Below are 24,540 nucleotides of genomic sequence, written 5' to 3' on the forward strand. Positions count from 1 at the left end.
ATTCACAAGAGTCATTGCAATAAATTAAACTCAATGGTTTGGAGCATAAATGATTTTTTATTAGAGGTTAATAGTTCTACAGTTGAGATCATCAGCACATTCATTATCATTGTCACATAATTATCATTGCCATTGATTATGAAATACAACATAACATCACCCTAAAAATATTTCCAGTCTTTAAACAAAATGATGATAAAACATAAACAATTAAATGCTGGTTTACTGTTTTCCCAGATCTGTTTCTTAATCAGCCATAAAACTCATGAACTCAAGAACTGCAACATTACAAGTGTTAAAAAATGTAAGGTTTTATCAGTTTAATTACAGTACAGTAATATTAGAAAATATGATGAGCTTCATGAAATCCTACTTAAAGATTTCATGAAATGTTTACAGTTTAATCACTCATATAAGCAAAGAACTGCCTTATTATTGGCCCATTCTGAAACAATGTAAAGGCTGTTCCATACAACTGCTCCAAATCTGTCTCTAACTCAGCCACAGTCATTATTGGAGTAATATATCCATTATTGTCATTGATTCCAATGGCTCCCCCAGAGTGTGCAGACCTATTATTTTGGTCTAAGCAACAGTATGCAGTCCAGAAATGACTAGGCACATTCACTCTGTTGTTGATTGTTTGGTTATTACCTGGTACCACCCCTGTCACAATGTGAACATTGTATTCTGCACAGGTTATGCTCAGATCATTTGCAATTCTTTTTTCTAGTTACCTCCATTCAACTCGGTTGAAAGAGTGGTTTTGTGGAGCAGCATTGGTGGGAGTGAAGGTGGCGTCTGCACACTCCTGAGAGTTTGCATGGTAAACTGGAGCCAGATGACCTCTGTCAAAGCCAGATCTATAATAGTCTTTATTGAGAGCTTGATTTTCTCCAAGTTCCCCTATATCCACAAATGTTTCAAATTCCATGTTTTCTTCTGCATTATTATCATCATCAAGCTGCAATATTATTAAAAAAGATACACTTGAGAATGCTGGATATAAAACAAATGTACTGTACATTACAGGCAGATTCATCTTTATGTTCAGCATGAACATCCTGTTAGATGAGACTATAAACAAGAATTAGTAATTCCTCATTTCTGTAATCTTTTGTAACATACTTCTCTTATCCTAGCTCACTATCTACCATTCCAGTCTTTTTTAGCATTAATGATATAAAGTTTAAAGTAATGGAGTTTTGAACAATAATACACTTACCTGAGGTTTAATGTACCAGCTGTTTTTTCTTGTGCAGTCCATTAGCCCTTCAAACACATAGGCCGAGTACACAGGGATCTTGTTGTGAGTGTCATAAAATGTGGCTAAATGAACAGCATCATCTAGAGCAGTGGTTCTCAAACTTTTTTCATCAAGTACCACCTCAGAAAAAAATTGTCTCTCCAAGTACCACCAAAATAAGCAGTATTGAAGTACAGTAGTGTAGAAGGCCCAGTAAAGCAGCTACACCTCTGCACAGTTAGAAAAACGTGGCAGATTACCTTAAAAATATAGCCTATATGTCATATATGGCATATTATATACATCATTTTTGATAAATTTTGAAATGTGTGTCGCATGTACGACATATTTCATTCCTCTGCGTACCACTAGAAGGCAGCCTGTGTACCACTAGTGGTACACGTACCACAGTTTGAGAACCACTGATCTAGAGTTTGGCAGATCTGCTTGTAGTGATCTCCATCAAATCTTGTTGGAGATTTTCCATAAGCAAAAAATTTACCACAGCTCTTCTCAAATTTCTGCACAACTCTGATCCAGCAGAGAGAAGCGACAGCATCAGTAGATGAAGAAGAAGATTCATGATGGAGACGAGGAGATGATGATTTATCAGTCTGCAAGAACAAGATGAGATGATCTCCTAATTTTAACAGCATGTAAAATGAAAATAAATAAACACCTACCTCAGATTTAAATCAGTGAAGAATAAAGGTTGAGCTGATATCAATGAAGAGAAAACAATGTGAGAATGTGAATTAATTCAAAATATAAGACACTAAATAAAAAATAATCAAACATAAAACAGTCAGTCACCTCTTCAATAGCAGTTCACACCAACGCTGAAGTCAAGAAAACACTGATGATTCAGTGAGATGGACGAGTATTTATCCTCTGTCTTGTCATTTACACATTCAAGTAAATGTCCTAAGCAGAAGGACACAAACTTGATCCACCACATTTTTCCCTACAGTTACAGTACATTTTTCAACTTCCTAAAGTCCACTTAACAGGAATGTGTTCATTTAAAAGACAAATAAAGAGTATACATGACATTGGATGCTTGTTGTTTGCAGGATATAGAATATAGTGACCCTGCCTGTATTTAAATGTACTTGACATGGTCTTTTTAATGCTTTAACTTGTTGATAATTAATTTATTCATTGTCTTGGAACAGTTGACATTGTGATCATCTGCACATGCAAATGTTGTCTGCTTGAATGAGGAAACTTCATTTTTTTCAAGGTGTTATTCAAGTTTAGGTTTCAATGACAATTCAGAGTAAAAGTTACTCTGAATTCCCCTTCTCCTCTCTCTGCTCCCCATGCTTTCCTGTCAATACTCTCTACTGTCCTATACAATATAGGTGAAACCCCATAAAACTTTAACAAATATAAATAAATTTTCATAAATAACACTATTTTTTTTTTTTAGAAGTACTAGAAAAAACTGACATGCATTAAACCTTCGACCATGCTGTTAGTTTCATCATTGGGCTAATAGATGGACTTCTACAACAACTAATTTTGCTTAAATTCAGCTTATATAAATTGTTTGCAACAACGAGCCATTTTTTGAGTGTACCATGAGCAACAAAAATGGCAACTTATACTAAAAATAAGCAAACATTCGCATTGGTTTTTGCAAGTATATAATCTGTGCAGTCGACACTGTCTGATGCTGTCAGATGTCATAATTCTGCGTGTGAAATATTATTATTAATGAGATGTAAATATGTTTTCTTGAAGAATGCAGTGCAGGTTTTGCCTCAATAAAGATCTTTATTAGAGCTTAAAAGATTTTACAGTAAAATCAGTATTGTTTTCATTATAATATCACAGGGTAATCATCATCATTCTTGATTAAGTACATGATACACTTCATTACAGATACATTTGCATCCCTTTTAAATAAAACAGCTTAAATGTTCTATAATTCAATTATAGTGATTACAGTTTTGATCAAATTGTACTAATCTGCATTAAAAGACACAATTTCACATAGGTTTGCCATGTTTAATCACTCAGTGAGGATTTATTAGAAACAAACGGTGTCTGGTTTTGTTATCGTTAGCCTACTGAAACAATGTAATAGCCTTTCCATAAAACTGTTGTAACTTATTCTGTAAACCAGCCACACTCAATGGCATAATATTGCCATTATTGTCATTGGTTCCAATGGCTCCCTCAGAGAACTGACACACATTCTTGTTTAAGCAGCAGAAAGCGGTCCAGAAATAACTAGGTACATTCACTCTGTTATTCACTGGTTGTCCATTACCTGGTACCACCCCTGTCACAACATAAACACGACAGCCTTTTTTTGTGCATGTCTTGAACAGATCATTGGCAATTTGTCCCTCTAGTGCCTTCCATGTACCTCGGTTAAAATTGGGCTCTTGTGGAGCAGCATTGGTGAGAGTGAAGGTGGCGTCAGCACAGCTCTGAGAGTTTGCATGGTAAACTGGAGCCAGATGACCTCTGTCATAGCCAGATTTATCATAGTCTTTATCGAGAGCTTGATGAACTCCTCGATAATTTTCTTTCACGGTGCTCGAAAATGCCATGTTTGCTCCTCCATTATTATCATCAAGCTGGAATATTAATAACAGGATACTAGGTAAGAATGAAGAAATTTACAGGCAACATTTAGTTTAATGGCGAAGCAGTGGCGCAGTAGGTAGTGCTGTTGCCTCACAGAAAGAAGGTCGCTGGTGTCGAACCTCGGCTCAGTTGGCGTTTCTGTGTGGAGTTTGCATGTTCTCTCTGCGTTCGCGTGGGTTTCCTCCGTGTGCTCCGGTTTCCCCCACAGTCGAAAGACATGAGGTACAGGTGAATTGGGTAGGCTAAATTGTCCATGGTGTATTTGTGCGTGTGTATGTTTCCCAGAGATGGGTTGTGGCTGGAAGGGCATCTGCTGAGTAAAAACGTGCTGGATAAGTTGGCGGTTCATTCCGCTGTGGCGACCCCGGATTAATAAAGGGACTAAACTAACAAGTAAATGAATGAATGAATTTAGTTTAATCTTTTCCAGCAGCACGAGACATTTATTTAAATACACATGTGATAGAGCCACAAACTTTAACTTTAAATCATTTATTTACAGTTATTCTGTTTATGTTACAGTTATTAATCTGTTATTTCTTCTGCTGTTTATCATGTGGTTCTAGAAATTAAGCAGTTTCTCTCTTTTTAAAATTTTATTAAGTCCTAAGTGTTAATATAACAGCGGTAACCTCTAACAGATGTCTTTATTAGTTTCTGTAATTAATGATCCAATATTTTCATTTATCCTTTATGCACATCACTATGCCCTTCCAGCCATAACCCAGTACTGGGAGACTCCCATACACACTCATTCACAATTACACTTATATGGGCAATTTAGTTCATTCAATTCACTTTGGACTGTGGAGGAAACCAGAGCACCTGGAGGAGAACATGCAAACTCCACACAGAAATGCCAACTATCCCAGCTGTGACTCGAACCAGTGACTTCCTTGCTGTGAGGCAACAGTGCTAACCCATGGATATATACATTAGATGTCACCTACCCTGTTGTTGTCTATTAGAAGGAATGCGTCAATAGAGCCGCCATTTTAGAACAGGGTAGCGCTCCTTTGAAATGAATGCGGGACCAAGGTGCAGTGGAGGACTGAGGCCATCCAGAGCCAGAGAATTACACATATACACATATATCTATGATCGAGAGTTTTCCCGGAGGTCAGTATGCTGATTTTTTTTTAAATTACGAAACTTATAATTTTGCGTCACTTTTCTACATTGATGGATCAGTGACCGCACAGGCATTCCTGACAAAAAGCTTGTGTTTGTGACAAAAGTTCATAACATACAAAAACGTAAAAAAACTAAACCGTACCTATGTAATGTTCTGCCTTTGTGCTTTGTTTTCTTTGTTTGCTCGTTACTATACCTGTAGACAGCACTAAAGTCCTGCATCTTCACGTAGGCCTAGTAACACTGTCTTGACTAGTGTAGTTGAATGACACTTGTCCTGGGAGCACTGTACAAATATGGCGGCGCTATTGACCCATGCTTATTGTGCTTATAAGTGTTATTACATTATATCAGTTCAGTATAGTTAATACTACAGTATGCGGTAACAAAATGTTATAAATACAGCATATTCTAGTGTGCTTCACTGTAGTGTGGTGTATTTATTAAAACTTACTGAAGTATTTTTCATGTTGTTGAGTGTGAAACCTTTAGGAGAATTAAGTTTGAGTGATATTTCACTTACCTGAGGTTCAATGTACCAGCTGTTTAGTCTTGTGCAGCCCATTAGCCCTTCAAACACATAGGCCGAGTACACAGGGATCTTGTTGTAAGTGTCATAAAGTGTGGCGAAATGAACAGCATTATCTAGAGTTTGGCAGATCTGCCTGTACTGCGCTCCAGTAAATCCTTTTGGAGATTTTCCTTTTGCAAAAAATTGACCACAGCTCTTCTCAAAATCCTGCACAACTCTGGCTGATCCAGCAGAGAGAAGCGACAGCATCAGCAGATGAAGAAGAAGATTCATAATGGAGATGAGGAGGTGTTGATTTATCAGTATATCTGCAACAAGATTTTTTTTTGTAAAAACTTGAATAGTTTACAAAGTAAACAGAAATGAACACCTACCTAAGATCTATCGCAGTGGAGAGTAAAGGTTGAGCTGTTATCAATGAAAAACATGAAAGAATGCTTTAACATGATACAAAACACATTAATAAACTATAAAACACTCAATAAACAATAAAGAATCAACTATAACTCTGTTAAAGGCAGCTCTACAAATACAGCAGTACACACCAATGCTGAAGTCAAGAAAACACTGGTGATTCAGTGAGACAGACGAGTATTTATCCTCCGGTTCTTGTCTCTCAACGCATGAACACACAAGGAAATGTGTGATAAGGAGAAGGAGTTAAACATGATCCATATTCTCCCTTCAGTTACAGTACATTTGTTAACTTCCTGAAGTCCTCTTAACATGAATGTGGTCCTTTATATAATATACATAACACTGGATGCTTGTTACAAGATATTAGGATTAGTTCACCCTATAAAATGTAATTGACTTGGTCTTTTATGCTTTAAATTATTTATGATTTTTCCCCCTTGGGTCAGTTGACTTTGTGATCATCCGGCCCTGCAAATTTTGTTCATATTTACTTGATTGAGAAATCTACATTTTTGGGTACATGAGTTGTTCTTCAAGCTTAGGTTTCAATGACACATCAGAGTAAAAGTTTTCCTCCAGAATCGTGGAGCAAAATCATAAGACAATGTTTTTTTTTTCTATTGTTTTTCCTCTTTTTGACATTCATCTATCTGGTTGTCTCATGTTTAAAATGTTTCAACTTGCTGATCTAAAATTCAGTGTGCTTGGACTGTTACGATGTCAAATTATGAGAACAGAGTTTGATATATATGCTTATATGCTGTATGAGGATAAATTATGTTGCATTAAAATCAGTGAGTAGTTCAAAAGCATTTGCAAGTAATCATCTTTCTAGTCTGTTTTTTAAGGTAACTTTATTAGCCTACTTATGTCATTTTAAATGTAAATATGACTGTTTGATGTCATTTAACTTGTCATAAATCTGTCATAAACATGACTGTCATCAGGCCATTATAACTGTCAAGAAGAAATTGGATATGCCATTAAAATTGTCAGTAAGTGTGTCAATACTCTGTCAAATTATTTTAAAACAGCATCTTTAATATTTAATGACATTTGAATGACAAATGTAATTTGCAGACTTATGACAAGTTATGTTGAAGTATCTCACACCTGTCTGGCTCCTCTCTGGTTCAGTTTTTCCTCAATGATCTGGCTTCTATGCAAAGAGCTCTCTCTAATGAAAGCTACCACATCCATTATTGAGTCCATCACCACTCAACTGTTTAAATCTTGCTTTTCCTCTCAAGGGGCTGTTGTCCAGACAGCTCTGAAACAGCTTCAGTTAAGGTTATTAATAATCAGTCGATTGCTGCTGACTCTGGTTGTCTCCCAATTCAGGATTTTTTCAATAGTATCTGGATGCAGCCTTTATGATGTAAGCTAAGATTGCATTACTCAGCAATGCAATGTCAGACACAATGCACTCAAATGGAGTGAGTGGCATCACGGTGAGAAAATATGGAAAAATATTTATGGAAAATATTTTTATTTTTAGAATATTTATTAGTGATGCATGCAATGATTACAGAATAACCAAAAAAAAAAAAAAAAACATGCAAAGAGTGAAAATGACAGATTTTTAAAATCACTTTCAACAATTGTAAAAAGAGGTTCCAAATTTAGTGATCTGGATCAGATTGATCCAATCCGATGTGGCTTTAAAAACTGGTTCAAAAAGTAAACTGGATTACTTGATCACGGATAGCAAATACAGGATTACTAAATCCTGATCAATTTTATCCGTTTAAACCTTTTGAAAAACCGGGCCCTGGATTGCAGAATGAACCCCTCTTCAAAATAGTTGGATGTGAACACAGGACCAAAATACATAAAAAAAAGTGCCCTTACAAGTTTTGCACTTAAAACAGAGATTGGAACAGGCTGGTAACATTTTATGCAGACAAACAAGTGTAAAATAAATTCTGTAGAAAAACCAAAAATTTTGTTCATGTATGGAAATTGAGGTACATTTTAGAAAGGTACCATCACATAACTTAAGGGTTAAACAGAACTCAAAGGTCCTGTTCCCATAGTAGTTTCAAGAAATCATAAACTGAGGAATTAGAGTAAACTAATAAGGCATAGAGTTTAGAAATGAGCCCTTTAAAAGTGTCTTACTGTCTTACCGACAGCATGGTTTCTTCCAGTTCCGATAATTTAAATCGAAATTAGTTTTGCTTTTGTAGGGACTTTATAAAATGTCGAATATGAAGATATTTTAAAAAGTCTTCAGAGGGAATATCAAACTCTGTTCTAATTTGTTCAAATGATTTTACAATTTCAGAGATAAACATTTCTGAACAGTCAGACAAACCTTTATAACTCCAGTCCCGCAATTCGATGCTCCTAATCTGAGTCTGGGTTCAAAGCCAAAGGGGAATAGATGGAAGTATGTTCATTTGAATGACAATAACTCTCCCGAGAAGGGAAATTGGCAAAGGAGTCCACTTCTCTAAGACTTTTAAAAACAATTTGATTAAAATCAAAATTGAGACACATGACAAAAAGGGATGTTTTAATGAGATGTATTAAATCTCCAGTTTGAAGTTCTGGGAATACTGAATGCGGGATCAATTTCCAAACATATTGCTGCATGATCTGACAGGACAATAGAGTCAATAAGACAAGATTGAACTGCATGCAAAAATGCTTGGGGAGAAAGAAATAGTCAGGCCTGGAATATGAATTGTGGGGTGAGAATAAAAAGTATAATCTCTCACTTTAGGCTTTAATTGATGCCATACATCTATTAAACCAGAATCAGAACTTAAGTTACTGAGCACCTTTGATAAATGAGGGTTTGATACATTTGCAGATGAAGATTTGTCTATGGAAGCATTCATTATACAGTTAAAGTCTCCAGCTAGAAAACCTAAGCGTTTACAATGGTGAGAGAACAATAAGATCATATGGGATATAAAATTAGGAGAGTCAAAATTTGGAGCATAGAGATTGAGAATTGCTATATGATGTTTGAAAATTGATCCTGTAATCAAAATATATCTCCCTTCAGTATCTGATTCTTTATAATCTAAAATAAAAGGTATGTTTTTACTAATAAGAATGGCTACCCCTCTTTTGTTCTGTGTGTAAGGAGAAAAGTAGACAACCTACTCAGTCTTTCCTCAGCTTTGAGTGTTTTTTGTCAGATAGCTTTTCTTCCTGGAGCAGCACTATGTCAGGTTTTTGTTTTTTCAAATGAGTTAAAAAATTTTCCTTTGAACCACATTTCCAATCCCTTGAACATTCCAAGTGATAGGTTTAAGCGAACCAACCATGAAGGACGCAAATGAATTAAAGATAAAGGAATTTTTTTGCAAAAAAATAAAAAATAAAAAAGACAACAGAGTGCTGGCTTACAACAAACACATAAAAAATCAAAGAGCATGTTTCAGCGCATACCCACCCCGACTCTGTCCCCAAACGACACCTCTCATAATGAAGTCAACGAACGTAATAGTCAATGAAAATAAAACTCAATTTAGAGACCGCTATAAAAATTCAATTGCCAGAGACAACGGCCAAACCATAGTAACAATAATAATAATAATAATAATAATAATAATAATAATAATAATAATAATAATAATAATAATAATAATAAAATAAGCTGCGAGGAAAAGAGAGTCCCAATAATAAAACTAAAACTACAACCTATTAGGCCTGTAAACAGAGTGCAAAACTCAAGACAAACCAATCCACCTGTGTTACCAACTGACTTCTCAGTGTTTTTTGTATGAGGTTCTTTTTACATTTTATTATTATTATAATGGTGGATGTCTTTACCTTTTTTAGTGTTAAATGCTTCGATATGCCCTTTAAAGGCACTATAGATTATTATTATGAGGTGGTGCTTTTTAATCTCAGTATAGAAACATAAAGTATCAAAAGGACACACGTTCTGTAGCCTACTGCAATACAAAAAGAGAATAATCCAGAGAGACATTAAAAATCTGAAATCAAATGTGCTCTTTATCTTTATTTGTCTCCCTAAGGATTGTTTCTTGGCAACTGAGAGAGCAAAGAAACACAAAATATTTTGACAAAACAGAATGTATACAAAAGTACATAAATACATTGCACAAAACACCTACACCTTTAGGATTTTTAGGAGATGTAACTGATGTCTAAAGTGCTTTAAAAAATGTCATTGATTACATTGACCGTAATATTAGTTACGAACACATTGCATTTTGATGTTCTCTTTTGCAGAAGAGCTCGACTCCTTTCTTTGCCTCTTCTTTGAAGACAAGTCAAACAACTTAAAATCTTTAACATTATAATGTTTTTTCAACTCTGTCTCTAATTTTTTCACAGTAATGCTTCTGGGAGGATTGTTCTTATTTCTTCCAATAAACCCTCTTGCGATTTTACTTTTCATGTTGTTGTCTAAGCAGTGGAACGCAGTCCAGAAATGACTAGGCACAGCCACTCTGTTTTTAATTTTTTTTTTACTTGGAACCACCCCTGTCACTATGTAAGCAGTAAGGTTCTTGCATTCACTATCCAAACGTTTCGCAATATCTTTTTCTAGATCCCTCCATTCACCTCCGTTAAAAGAGGGGTTTTGTGGAGCAGCATTTGTTAGAGTGAAGGTGGCGTCAGCACAGCCCTGAGAGTTTGCATGATAAACTGGAGCCAGATGACCTCTGTCGTAGCCAGATTTATAATAGTCTTTATTGAGAGCTTGAAGAACTCCTAAATTTTTCTTCAATTCCATGTTTGATGATGCAAGCTGCAAATAGAAAAGTAAATTTTGTTGTTTAATTTGGCATGCTTCTTTCTAATCATTTGAAAGTGTTGGGTGTGGCTAGGCTATTGCTAGGGTGTGTGGAGACATTGCTAAGTATTTGCTAGGAAATTGCTAGGGTGTTCTGAGTGGTTCCAGAGGCATTGGTGGTTGCTAGGGTGTTTTGAGGGGTTGCTATGTGGTTGTTAAGGTGTTACTAGATTGTTCTGTGTGGTTGCTTTGGGTTCTAGGTGGTTGCTAAGGCGTTGCTGGGTGGTTGATAAGGTGTTCTGAGTGTCTGCTAAGGTGTTGCTGGGTAGTTGCTAAGATGTTCTAGGTGGTTGCTAAGGTGTTGCTAGATGGTTGCTATGGTGTTCTGAGTCGTTGTTGAAACATTGCTAGAATGTTGCTAAGGTCTTGCTAGACAGTTCCTAGGGTGTTCTCTGAGTGGTTGGTAAGTTGTTGCTAGGTGTTCTAAGTTGTTGCTAAGGCGTTGCTAGGGTGGTCTAGGTTGTTGCTAAGGTGTAGCGAGTGGTTGCTAGGCAGTTAAGATAAATTAGCATGGTTCTAGTTTGAATTTGCATGGTTCAAGTATGATTAGCATGTTGCTAGCATTTTAACGCGGAGTGGTTGCAACACAGTTGCTAAGGAATAGCTAGGGTTTTCTGGGTGGTTGCTAAGGTGTTTTAGGTGGTTGCTAGATTCGTATGTTTCCAGTATGGATTGGTATGTCATTAGTATGTTTCTAGTATGGATTAGTATATTGCTAGTATGAATTGATATGTTTTTAGTATGTCCAATGTAAGTTGTCATTTTTTTACGATGGAAGTCAATGAGTCAGTTGCTAAGGTGCTGTAAGTGGTTGCTAAGGTGTGGCTAGTTAGAAAGGTCATCAATGATTGGCAGATTGGTAGTCCAAGTTAAATGAGCTCAACCTTAAGTCTGATGTGAAGTTATGAGGTCACAAAGAGGTCTAATGTTAAGTCAATGGGACTTTTCTAAGTTGTCCAGGTCAGTTTTCAGAAAACCGTAGGTCGGATCATTTGGAAAAGATATAGATGCTTAATTTATTTTTTGAAAGTTTGGAGTTAGTTTGGTGGTTGTAGTATGAAAAGAGATGCAATCTTAAAATAGTCTAAAAAGATTAACTGTATATTGGCTTTCACAAGCCACCACAATAAAGAAAAAGAAAATACAAGATAAAAAAAATACTTAAATATTAATGTGACATTTTACAGAAGGAATGAATACATAAATGAATACATAATGGCACTATCAGGCACTGTTACTCATTTCTGCATAGGTAGAAAATGTTTTCTCTCATCCTATTGGGCATGCTATTATTGTACTTTATAATGTGGAGTGTGAATAAAAATTAAGTTTGCGTGATATTTTACTTACTTGAGGTTCAATGTACCACTTGTCTAGTCTTGTGCAGCCCATTAGCCCTTCAAACTTGTAGGCCGAGTACACAGGGATTCTGTTGTGAGTGTCATAAAGTGTGGCAAAATAAACAGCATTATCTAGAGTTTGGCAGATCTGCTTGTAGTGATCTCCAGTAAATTTTGTTGGAGATTTTCCATTAGCAAAAAATTGACCACAGCTCTTCTCAAAATCATCCACAACTTTAGCTGATCCAGCAGAGAGAAGCGACAGCATCAGTAGATGAAGAAGAAGACTCATGATGAAGACGAGGAGATGATGATTTATCAGTGTATCTGCAAGAACAATGAGATATTTACGTTTTAGCAGCTTGTAAAATAACACTTACCTCAGAATAATAGATGTCCAAATTAAAGGTTGAGTTGTTATCAATGAAGAGAAAACAATGTGAAAATGTAACATGATACAAACATTTAAAAAAAATTAATAAATGAACGAAAATTATTAAAAAATAAAATAAAATGCAAAAGAGTCAAAGGCAGTTCTACAAATACAGCAGTACACACCGACTCTGAAGTCAAGAAAACACTGATGATTCAGTGAGACGGACGAGTATTTATCCTCCAGTTCTTACCATTAACACATTCAAGGAAATGTACTTCAAGCAGGACACAAACTTGATCCAACTCATTTTTCCCTTCAGTTACGATTTTATTTTTATTTTCGTTTTGCTTAACTTCCTGAAGGTTGATTCTCAGGAATGTGTTCATTTAAAAGATAAATGAAGAGAATACTACATACATAACATTGGATGCTTGTTGTTTGCAGGATATAGAGTATAGTGACCCTGCCTGTATTTAAATGTACTTGAGGGGGTCTTTTTAATGCTTTAACTTGCTGATTATTTATTTATTCTTTGGCTTGAAACAGTTGACATTGTGATCATCTGCCCATGCAAATTTTGCTCATGTCTGCTTGAATGAGGAAACAAATTTTTAAAGGTATTTTCCAAGCTTAGGTTTTAGAGACACATCAGAGTATACGTTTCAATGTTTAATCTGCTGATCTACAAAATCCACTGTGTGCACTGTGCTGTTCTCAATTTATGAAAACCAAGCCTTTAACATATGTTTCTCGCAAATGTTGTATCAGGGTAAATATATTGATGTTGCATTATAATCAGTGAGTAATGGCAAAAGTATGTAAAGGCATTTGTCGGTATTGATCTTTTTAGTGTATTTTTATTCAAGGTAAACATTCAGAAAAGTATTATTAAGTCTGTTTCAGGGTAGAGGCCCAGTTTGGCATAGTGAAAATGTGTGCATGGGTTAAAATCTAACAGCATGTTAAATAGAGAGAAGAAATTATAATTTTTTTTAAAATCTTTATTTCATTATATAAATACAAATGCCTTAAATTATTAACAATGTTTTTTTATTTTTATCATCTACACTACCTGACAAATGTCTTGCCATCGATCCAAGTTGTAAGAGCAACAAATAACAACTTGACTTCTAGTTGATCATTTGAAAAAGTGGCAGAAGGTTGATTTTTCTGATGAATCAACTGCATCCCAATCATCACAAATACTGCAGAAGACCTATAAGAACCCGCATGGACTCAAGATTCTCACAGAAATCAGTCAAGTTTGGTGAAGGAAAAATAATGGTTTGGGGTTACATTCAGTGTGGGGGTGTGCGAGAGTTCTGCAGAGTGGATGGCAACATCAACAGCCTGAGGTATCTTGACATTTGTGCTGTCCATTACATTACAAACCACAGGACAGGGCAAATTGTTCAGTAGGATCGCGCTCCTCATACTTCAGCCTCCACATCAAAGTTCCAGAAAGCAAAGAAGGTTAAGGTGCTCCAGGATTGGCCAGCCCAGTCACCAGACATGAACATTATTGAAGATAAATCTTGATGAACTCTAGGAGTCCTGCAAGAACACTTTCTTTGCCGTTTCAGATGACTTTATTAATCAATTATTTGAGTCATTGCAGAGATGTATGGATGCAGTTCTCCAATCTCATGATGGAGTCATACACAATATTGGTTCTTTCTCCACTGCACCATGACTTTATATTCTATACTGTTCATTATTTCTGTTAAGTGACAAGACTTTTGTTAAGCAAAGTCAGACCTTACTGTCCTAATTAAATCTTTAAAAATCAAGGCATGATCTTATTTTATTTTTTGTAAAAAAGTGTAATCTAGAGGCCTTTGCCTTTCACATAAGCCACTTCTGATACCAAATGATCAACTAGAAGTCAAGTTAGTATTTGTTGTTCCTAAAACTTGGACAGGCCACAAGACTTTTTTCAGGTAGTGTACAGTCAGATTTGTAAACATTCGGGAAACATTGTTTCTTTTTGAGAAAATAACTCAATAAAGCTTTTTATATTTATTACTCAGAACTATTTAAACAACTTAAAAGATTTTACTTTATACAGCTCTGCCAACTCTTTCTCCAACTCTTCCACAGTTCTTCCTTTGATATCAACATTGTTCTTGTTCTGTCCAATAAATCCCTCTGAGATTTCACATTTCTTTTTGTATAAGCAGCAGTATGCAGTCCAGAAATGACTAGGCACATTCACTCTGTCGTTCAGTGTACGTCTGCCTGGCACCACTCCGGTCACTACATAGGGAGTGTATTTTTGTAGTAGACAGTTGTGGAGTTGTTTATCTGCTAAAAATTTTTCTAGTGCCCTCCATGGACCTTTGTTAAACTTGGGCACTTGTGGAGCAGCATTGGTGAGAGTGAAGGTGGAGTCAGCACAGTCCTGAGATCTCGCATGGTAAACTGGAGCCAGATGACCTTTGTCAAAACCAGAATTTTCATAGTCTTTACTGACAGCTTGATGATCTCCAAGTCCTTTTATTAGCTCTTTCTCAGAAATCATGTTTGGTTTTGCTTTAATATCATCAAGCTGAAATTATGAATCAAGTGAAAACATGAGTGAAAACAACAGTTCAGCCAACATTTATGTTTTATTTCATTAATGGTTCTTTAACAGAAGGAGCTTCAATCCTTTAGTAAGTTTGCAAAACTAGTTTTTATCGTAGAGCATTATGTGACAGTGTCAAGTAAGGTGCACATACAGTGCTCAGCATCTATAAGTACACCCTTCACAAATCTTTCTTTTAAATTAATATTTTAATAGGAAGCTATACAATATTATATTTGTGCATCTACATTAGTCAGATTGGTCAGTACTGACGCCAATCATCTAACAAAATATCTTACAACAACGATTCAAATACTAGTACAGCCAAATGTATATGTTGTAAAGAATTTTTTAATACAAATAAAAAAAGAGGAAAAATCAAAAGAAGCAAAAAATTTTAAAATGTTGAAATTTAGTAGGTTGTACTTTTGTTTTTGCAATATTTTGCAAGAGTTTAAATGTAATTGTAAATGTTCGGTGAATAAAATATTATTTTAATAAATATATCCGTTTAATAAATTAGTTTTGTTTAAATGCACCAAATTACATTGCCAATATTCACTGAGATATGGTTAAAAAAATATTCATTTTTAAAATGGGGTGCACTCAATTATGCTGAGCACTGTACACAACCCCTACTGTGATTTTTTTTTCTTTTTTTTTATATGTCCCAAATTATGTTTAACAGAGGAAGGAAATTTTCAAATTTTCCTATAATATTTTTTCTTCTGGAAAAATTATTATTTGTTTTATTTCAGCTAGAATAAAAGCAGTTTTAAATTTTTTTAAATACCATTTAAGGGGAAAATTATTAGCCCCTTTAGGATTTTTCCCCCTAATAGAAAAAAACTATTTTATACAATTACTTGCCTAATTACCCTAACCTGTCTAATTAACCTAGTTAAGCCTTTAAATGTCACTTTAAGTTGAATACTAGTACCTTGAAAAATATCTAGTAAAATATTATGTGCTGTCATCATGACAAAGACAAAAAAATATGTTATTAGAAATGAGTTATTAAAACTATTATGATTAAAAATGTGCTGAAAAAAAACAAATTGGAGCAAAAAATATACAGGGGGGCTAATAATTCTGACTTCTTAATTATAAATATAAAAATGACTCCAATTACACAAAATTATACAATTAATAAAAGCAACAACTGACATTAATATAATGCATATTTCATAGAAATAATACACTTACTTGAGGTTCAATGTACCACTTGTCTCGTCTGTCACAGCTCAATGCCCCTTCAAACACATAGGCCGAGTACACAGGGATCCTGTTGTGAGTGTCGTAAAGTGTGGCGAAATGATACTCATCTCCATCTAGAGTTTGGCAGATCTGCCTGTACTGATCTCCAGCAAGTATTGTTGGTGACTTTCCTTTTGCAAAAAATTCAATACAGTCAAATTGAAAATTTTTCACAACTTCAGCTGATCCACTTGAGAGAAGTGACAGCATCAGTAGATGAAGAAGGAGGTTCATGATGAAGATGATTTATATGGTTTATCTAAAAGAACAAGAAATACATGATGGTTATGGGAACAAATAGCCATGTCATACAGTTGACATTAAAATGATTATCAATCCTGGTTGGCTATCCTCTATTTGAACAAACCACTGTTAAGAAACAAGTTGCCTAATTATCTTAACTTAAATAACACAATCTAAGTTTAGGTGTCTTAAAATATAACTAGAAAAAATATGATGCACTTTGTATGTATTATGTCATTAAGGCAAAGACAAAATAAATAAGTAATTAGAAACTAGTACAGGAACTACTATTATGTTTAAAAAAATATTAAACTAGATTCAAATTAAATAATATAATTAAAATGACAAAGGAAGGCTAGTATTTTTGACTGCAACTGTAAATAAAGTACAAAAAATACTGCTCTGAGAATTGTATTTGATATTAACAACAAAGTAAAATAAAGTTAATGAGTCATTTTTAAAAAGGAGGATGAGTTCCTGGGCAGCCATAGATAATTTTGGCTACTGTCACTGTAAGACTGATGAAGAGACCATCTGTAGCCTTTTTGTTTTTTCCATTTATGTCAGTGTTGTGCAATTTTTTAATTCATACAAAACAAAGCTGACAATGCCTCACTCCACCACACCTCATCTCAATCTGAGACATTGTGATGATATAATCTCCTCTTTATCCACTGGTTTAATTTGACATCCAAAGTAGGAACGAAGAATACTATGGAAGTCAATGTCCCACCCCAAATTCTTCAAAATCTCTTCATAGGTGTTCAACATACGAAATAAACTCAAACAGGTTTGGAACAAGAGGAGAATGAGTAGATCACACGACAGAGGTTTCATATTTTGGTGAACTATAACTTTAAATCTGTGGCCTGGTACATTTGTCCCAAAATTGTTGTGGCGCATTTGTTTTTTTTTTGGATAGAGCTAAGTTTAAACACTGCTTTTCACAGCTTATTGCATTTAATAACTCTTTTTAACATCAAGCATGCCCCTTGTTTTAATTCCTCATCCATGCATGTTTTTTTTAGTGCACAAACATGTCAAAAAAATCACTCAAAAAATATTATTTTTGCTGCCTGTTCCAGCTACTTATTCAAAATGAGCTGAAACAAAAGATTTGTGGAGATTTTTTGGGGGGGAACTCAAATCCATTTGAATGTGTTACATTAACTTAATTTGTTTTGAGACAACAAGAAAAAATTGTGGAACACTGCATTTTTACAGTGATGTCCCGTCCCACAATACGTCAATGTCATATTTTTGATCCAGCACAACACACATTATAATATTTTAAAAAGTAATTAAATAGATAATTTGCATACAATTTTAAATACTGTTAATTCAAATAAAATGTAATATGTGAGGTTTTAATTTCATGCCAGCTGATATTGTGAAATAATATGAGACTTGCCTCAAAATTAAGCAGCAGAAGTAGATCGAGCTGTTCAAGAGACAAAAAGTTTAATATATTACAAACATAATGCACAGCATCTTCATTAAATGTCTGTAATTATAACACAAACAAAAAATTAAGAATAAAAATGTAACATTTAAATGCTAACGATTTTATCAGAGTCAGCCAATAAGAGATTTTATACAGTTGCATCAAGAATCAATAAGATTGAAAAAAAGTGAAAAGCACCTGAGATTTCCAGAAAACCTGAGCTGAGATCCAGTTTAAGCCACTTATATACTGCACATATAGGCTTACTTGACCTGTACCATACATAAGCTGCTGATGTAAGTAAGTGATATGCAAATTTAGTTCTGGTCACTACTGCAGATTTTGAATATTATGGAGAGATAATTTATCAAGTTACTGATACAAATAACTGTAAAACTAATAGACGAGTCGGCAGATAAGACTGTCACGCAAATGCAAGAAAAAAACCACAAGAAGAAATGGTTTAATTGGTTGTTAATCTTGTAGCTTTACACCTAGTATTTAATTCCACTTGTAAAAAAGCTGGGTTTATTCAGGGTCAAATGTGGACAAATAACTGTTTCATTAAATTTAAGTTACATTTTTCAGCACAGCTGTTGGGTTCGTCCATATTTGACTCAATGTTGGATTAAAACAAACCAGCTTTTTTTGAAAGAGTTAGCATTTTACTTATTTTTTGGACAGGGCTAATGTAATGTGCAAACGAACCAATGAATTCATGATCTAACTGTATTATAGTGAAAAAGTAATGATGTATTATATTGTATAGATATTTTACAGTATAATGTGCTAACAAATTAAAATATATAGCTGCCTTTTCAATTTTAGTATGTGTGTTTCAAGGAATGAAGGTATCAGAGCTTCCCAAAGTGCAGTTGCTTTATACATTCTGAAGCTCTATACTTATATGTCCAACATTGACATTCTCCAATAGTGTCATGGCAGCAGACTTGCACATATACACACTCATACAAAAAAAGGCCATATTCTCATCATTATGTCTGTATCATGTCTTATTTTAAAACCCCTTTCCTTCATGATAGTACAACCTGTTATGAACTGACACAAGCACTGGAAGAGAACTGGTGTACTGATCATGTTTTGAGCAGAGTCTTAAAACCACACAAGAAATTTTGTCAAATTAATATCCAAATAGCCATCTTGGCTAAAAAAAAGTACATTTGGGTTTTATACCGTAGTGCAAAAATAGATTAGTCATCAAATAGACAGTTCTTTTTTTTGGATTAGTGTTAGACTATTGTAAGATCTATTTTGTTTCTCAGTGTTTAAGCCAAGACATATATTGTCACCTTAGAAAGGTTCTATCTGCGTTCTGAATGATTTTGAGATGTTGAGCTTCAAAGTTTTTTGCAGTACATATAGCAAACAATATGCGTGTAACAGTTCTCTTTCTTACATTAACATGACAGAGACCCTAAGGGTTCTCTAAATGTAATGGATCAAAGTTCTCCTACATTTGCAAATTGGAGTAAATATACCACAATAAATGCAGATAGAAACTTCTCATTCTGAAAAGTTATTTTCCGCTTGGAATTATAAGGTTCTATCTGGCAGATCATTCATTGAAGCATTACTTATCAAGAAATACAATCAAGAAATATTTGTTGGTGTTGTAACAATATGTTGATGCTTGAGAGAGTAACATTTTGGTTTCTATAACATTTATTTCATGTTTTGGGATGAATATTTTTTCTTGTTCAAATTGAGCTTACAAGGCTGAGCTAAATATTTTTTTCCAGTGCAGCTGTTAATTTTATCTAATTAATATGGTAATATGTATGACATTTTATGCTTTATATGAATTATTGAATCATATTTATTGAATTATATGCCCTATGCAATAAATTAAGTATATGCCCTTCAAGGCTTAATATTTAATGTAAAGACTTTAAAAGAAACAGACGATGACCAATGAGTTTAATAAACACTGAACAGAGTTTCATTGTCTATATGTAAACAAATATATTTCACATTTAATGTATACATTTTTTTAATATTCATTTCTTTTTCAACAATATAAAATGTAACATTTCATCTCAATGTCAGCGACACGGTGCCACAGTGGGTAGCACGATCGCCTTATAGCAAGAAAAACGTTGGTTCGAGCCTCAGCTGGGTCAGTTAGCATTTATGTGTGGAGTTTGCATGTACTGTCCGTTTTGCTGTGGGTTTCCTCCAGGTGCTCTGGTTTCCCCCACAAGTCCAAAGACACGCGGTACAGGTGAATTGGGTAAGCTAAAATCAGCCGTAGTGTATGTGTGTGTTTGAGTGTGTATGGGTGTTTTCCAGTGATGGGTTGCAGCTGGAAGGGCATCCGCTACGTAAAGTATATGCTGGATAAGTTGGTGGTTCATTCCGCTGTGATGACCCCAGATTAATAAAGAGACTAAGCTGTAAAGAAAATGACTGAATCTTAATGTCAAGAAATGCTTCTAAATCATTACCTTTTCACAGGTCTCAATTTTGTGTGGTGCGGCATTATTTAATTGAGTCTGATTTTGTGTGATTTTTGTCTTGCTGGTGTTTCCCGCTGTCAATGGATCAGTCCGGCGAAATGACAAAGAAAACTGATCCTGATTGGTCCTCGTGCAAGCTTTAAAAATGCTGATTGGCTCACAGATAGAACCTTATAGAGCCAAGCTAGAGTTCAACTTTGTAGATAAACCTTTTTTGTTTTTTAATAAAAAGTCTTAAAATGTAAAACAACTAATAAAAACAAATCACATAATGTAAATAAGATCTCGTTTAATAAGAATATGTCAAAAACTCAATTTTGACAAAAATGTCAGATTGAACCTATAATTCTAAGGTGACGATATGTTGGGACATCTGTTAGACGTCTTTTAGAAACAAAAATGCTTCCATCACTATTTTCACTGTTGCAGTTTTTTTAACCTATTACTATACATAAAGTGTAGCGATGTGCAAATTAAGTTCTGGTCTCTGCAGATTTTGAATAGCTAGGCTGACAAGACATAGTAGATAAAACGTTTTGCATTTTAATCTTGCATAGATTTCAAGGTAGGAGCAGGGACACATTTTGGCCTTATTACTGTATGTGTCCATTTGAGTCTACATTAATTTCACATATATCTAGTACAATTTGTGGTCAAATTTGTGGTCAATACTGTATATTTAATAATATTTTTGCTTGTTTATTTTCTGCTTTAATGCAACGTGGTGGCACAGTGGGTAGCACTGTCACCTCACAGCAAAAAAAGTCGCTGGGTCAGTTGGCATTTCTGTGTGGAGTTTGCATGTTCTCCCTGTGTTCATGTGGGTTTCCTCCGGGAGCTCTGGTTTCCCCCACAAGGCCAAAGACATGCGGTGCAGGTGAATTGGGTAAGCTAAAATTGTCCGTAGTGTATGAGTGTGAATGAATGTTTCCCAGTCATGGGTTGCAGTTGGAAGGGCATCCGCTACATAAAACATATGCTGGATAAATTGGCGGTTTATTCCCCTGTGGTGACCCCAGATTAATAAAGGGACTAAGCTGAAAAGAAAATTATTGAATGAATGAATTTTATTCTTTAAACATGGTGCACATTTCAACATTGAAACATATTGATATTTAATAAAAAAAAAAAACATTCATTCATTCATTTTCCTTTGCTCAGTCCACCAACTATTCCAGCATAACTTTTATGCAGCTGATGCCCTTTTAGCCACAACCCAGTACTGGAAAGCACCCACTCTCACATTCACACACACTCATACACTATGGGCAATTCAGCTTACCCAATTCACCTGTACCACATGTCTTTGGACTGCGGGGGAAATCGTAGCACACGAAGGAAACTCATGCCAACACAGGGAGAATGTAAACTCCACACAGAAATCTGAATGTTTGCAAGCGCAACTCACAGCCAATGAACAACTCCACTGGAAAAACTGTATTTTACTGACATATATCTGAGTATCTAGAATGTTTCCTTATTAGGAATATTTAAGTTGCATTAATATTAGCTAATGTAGTTACTAACATGAACAGTACATTTGATCTTATTTATCTTTGATGACATTAGTTAATGAACATGCAGTTAATGCATTGACTAATGTTAACAAGCACAAGTGTAAATGCAGAACTATGACTAATACATGATCTACTGGTATTTCTCCTTCTTACCTAGGGTTAGCAAATAAATACATTAACATTACATGAACCTTATTGTATAGTGTGACCAACATTTTAAAACTAAATTAGGATGTCCAGGATATTTTAACTCGAGCTAGTGTCTACAAATTTTTTTTTAATTCAAATTATGTAAACGATAATGTTTAATGAACAAGAAAGCATGTCTTAGACTATCTTCTGTTTCCTGATAATGATTTATCAGCTTAATTTTACTGGGGAGCAAATAGATGATGGAAATCATGTAACATTTTAATAATTTCCACTACAAATAACATTAGAACATTACAAACGATCAACTTTTAACTATTAAAACCAGTACATTGTAATGTATAAATAATGAATCCAAAGACGTGCAAATACATCTTATATATACACATATGTGTATGTCTTTCTATATTTCTGGATTTCTAATATTGAAATGTAGACTTTAACTTTCACATATATCAGTCTGAGTGTGTGTAGTGTCAGTTTCTCAACATGAGAACCAACATAAAATGTCCAATGTTTTCAGGAATTGTGATTGTAATGTAAATATAATACATTTGTGCTGCATTAAATCAAAGTAAATGGGTGAAAAGTTTATATGTATATGTCTTATAAGTATAAGTATACGAATTCAGATTATTTAATCTGCCTTGTTTTTTTTTTTTTTTGTTTTTTTTCAAGGTAAATATTAGTAAAAGTGTTACTTACAATAATTTTATATTTCAGGACAGACAAGCCATGACAGCAACGTGTAAATATAATGGATGCCCATACAACAAACACACAAAGATTTTTTTTCTATACAAACAAGCTACTGTAATATAACATATGAAGAACTTAATTTATTAACATTATAAATGTTTTAATAAATCACAGTTAAACATATCTTAAACTGGAGTATTACATTGGACTTCTTAAAGATACAATCATTAAAAAAGTACTTAAATTTTCTACTCAGGCAATTTTTTATAATAAAACTTGATTTTTAACATTGCAATGTAGCTGAAAAAAATTTTGAGAGGAATGTTTCTGATAAATGCTTCCGAGATTTGATATTGATTCTTTTCTAAGCAGAAGAATGAAGCAGGACATATTGACTTTGATATTGTTATTCAGCATATCTGTACCTGGTGCCACCCTTTTTTATGTAAACAGAATATACATTTACTGCATGAAATACTCAACAAATAATAAATGATCACATGTTAAACAGCCCAAGGCAACTCTACAAATACACACTAAATCTGAATACTGTTGATTCAGTGAGCCGGATGTGTATTTCTAACCTCCGGCTTTTGTCTGTCAACACATGAACACTTTCAAGGAAATGAACTTTAAACCAAATACCAACATGTGTTCATTTATGAAACTGAAAGCAAACAATTTACATGATATCCTGTTAACATGTTTACATGATATCCACTTCACATGATATTCTGTTTGTTGCAGGATACAGTACACTATTTGACAAAAGTCTTGTTATCGATCACAATTTTAAGAGCAACAAATAATAACTTGACTTCTAGTTGCCTATATGGAAAAGTGGCAGACGGTAGATTGATCCATCTGTTGAACTGCATCCCAATCAGCACAAATACTGCAGAAGACCTATTGGAACCTGCATGGACCCAAGATTCTTACAGAAATCAGTCAAGACTATCAAGACATTTGTGCTGCCCATTACATTACAAACCACAGGAGAGGGCAAATTCTTCAGCAGGATAGCACTCCTTCTCAAACTTCAGCCTCCACATCAAAAGTCCTGAAAGCAAAGAATGTCAAGGTGCTCCAGGATTGGCCAGCCCAGTCACTGGACATGAACATTATGGAGAATGTCTGAGGTAAGATGGAGGAGGCATTGAAGATGAATCTTGATGAACTCTGGCAGTCCTGCAAGAACGCTTTCTTTGCCATTTCAGATGACTTTATTAATAAGTGATTTGAGTCTTTGCAGAGATGTATGAATGCAGTCCTCCAAGCTCATGGGAGTCATACACAATATTCATTATTTTTTTCTTCACCATAATTTTATATTCTATACTGTACATTATTTCTGTGACAAGACTTTCTGACACTGACACTTACTGTCCTTATTAAATCATTAAAAATCAAGGCTTGATCATGTTTTATTCTGGTAAAATAAGCGTATTCATAATCTTTGCCTTTCATATAAGCCACTTCTGAGTTACCAAATGATCAACTAGAGGTCAAGTTACTATTTGTTGTTCCTAAATCTTGGATAGATGACAAGACTTTAGTCAGGTATATATATATAGTGATCCTATGTATGCAAATCTACTAGAAAAGCTCATTAACGTAAGACAAATAAGAATTTATTTATTTTTGCCAGGTGAACTGTAGAGTTGACGATAATCTTGACATCACTCCTGGTATATTTTCCTGTCATGCAAATTTTGTTCATGTTTGACTAAATAAGGAAATACTAAATTCTACAAAGGT

The 24,540-nt window shown here is 34.5% G+C and overlaps 3 protein-coding genes across 3 annotated transcripts; all 3 read right to left on the reverse strand.

The window, feature by feature from the left end:
* Window positions 1–37: 37 nt before the first annotated feature.
* On the reverse strand, window positions 38–12,379 carry zgc:153118. The gene is made up of 2 exons (NM_001076642.3): window positions 12,064–12,379; window positions 38–964 (listed from the first exon to the last, which is right to left on the reverse strand). Exons 1-2 carry the CDS (start codon window positions 12,343–12,345, stop codon window positions 734–736), a joined length of 513 nt encoding a protein of 170 aa, NP_001070110.3. The 5' UTR covers window positions 12,346–12,379; the 3' UTR covers window positions 38–733.
* On the reverse strand, window positions 2,492–6,230 carry LOC101883376 (endonuclease domain-containing 1 protein-like). Its single transcript, XM_087236703.1, has 4 exons — window positions 6,059–6,230; window positions 5,888–5,921; window positions 5,505–5,821; window positions 2,492–3,837 (listed from the first exon to the last, which is right to left on the reverse strand). Exons 3-4 carry the CDS (start codon window positions 5,784–5,786, stop codon window positions 3,319–3,321), a joined length of 801 nt encoding a protein of 266 aa, XP_087092829.1. The 5' UTR covers window positions 5,787–5,821; window positions 5,888–5,921; window positions 6,059–6,230; the 3' UTR covers window positions 2,492–3,318.
* Window positions 12,380–14,438: 2,059 nt separating the features above from the next.
* Window positions 14,439–16,486, reverse strand: LOC103911895 (endonuclease domain-containing 1 protein-like). The gene is made up of 2 exons (XM_087236706.1): window positions 16,202–16,486; window positions 14,439–14,977 (listed from the first exon to the last, which is right to left on the reverse strand). Exons 1-2 carry the CDS (start codon window positions 16,484–16,486, stop codon window positions 14,462–14,464), a joined length of 801 nt encoding a protein of 266 aa, XP_087092832.1. The 3' UTR covers window positions 14,439–14,461.
* Between the last annotated feature and the right edge of the window lie 8,054 nt (window positions 16,487–24,540).

Source organism: Danio rerio, chromosome 1 (assembly GCF_052040795.2).
Source record: "Danio rerio strain M-AB ecotype USA chromosome 1, GRCz13ab, whole genome shotgun sequence".
Lineage (NCBI taxonomy): Eukaryota > Metazoa > Chordata > Actinopteri > Cypriniformes > Danionidae > Danio > Danio rerio.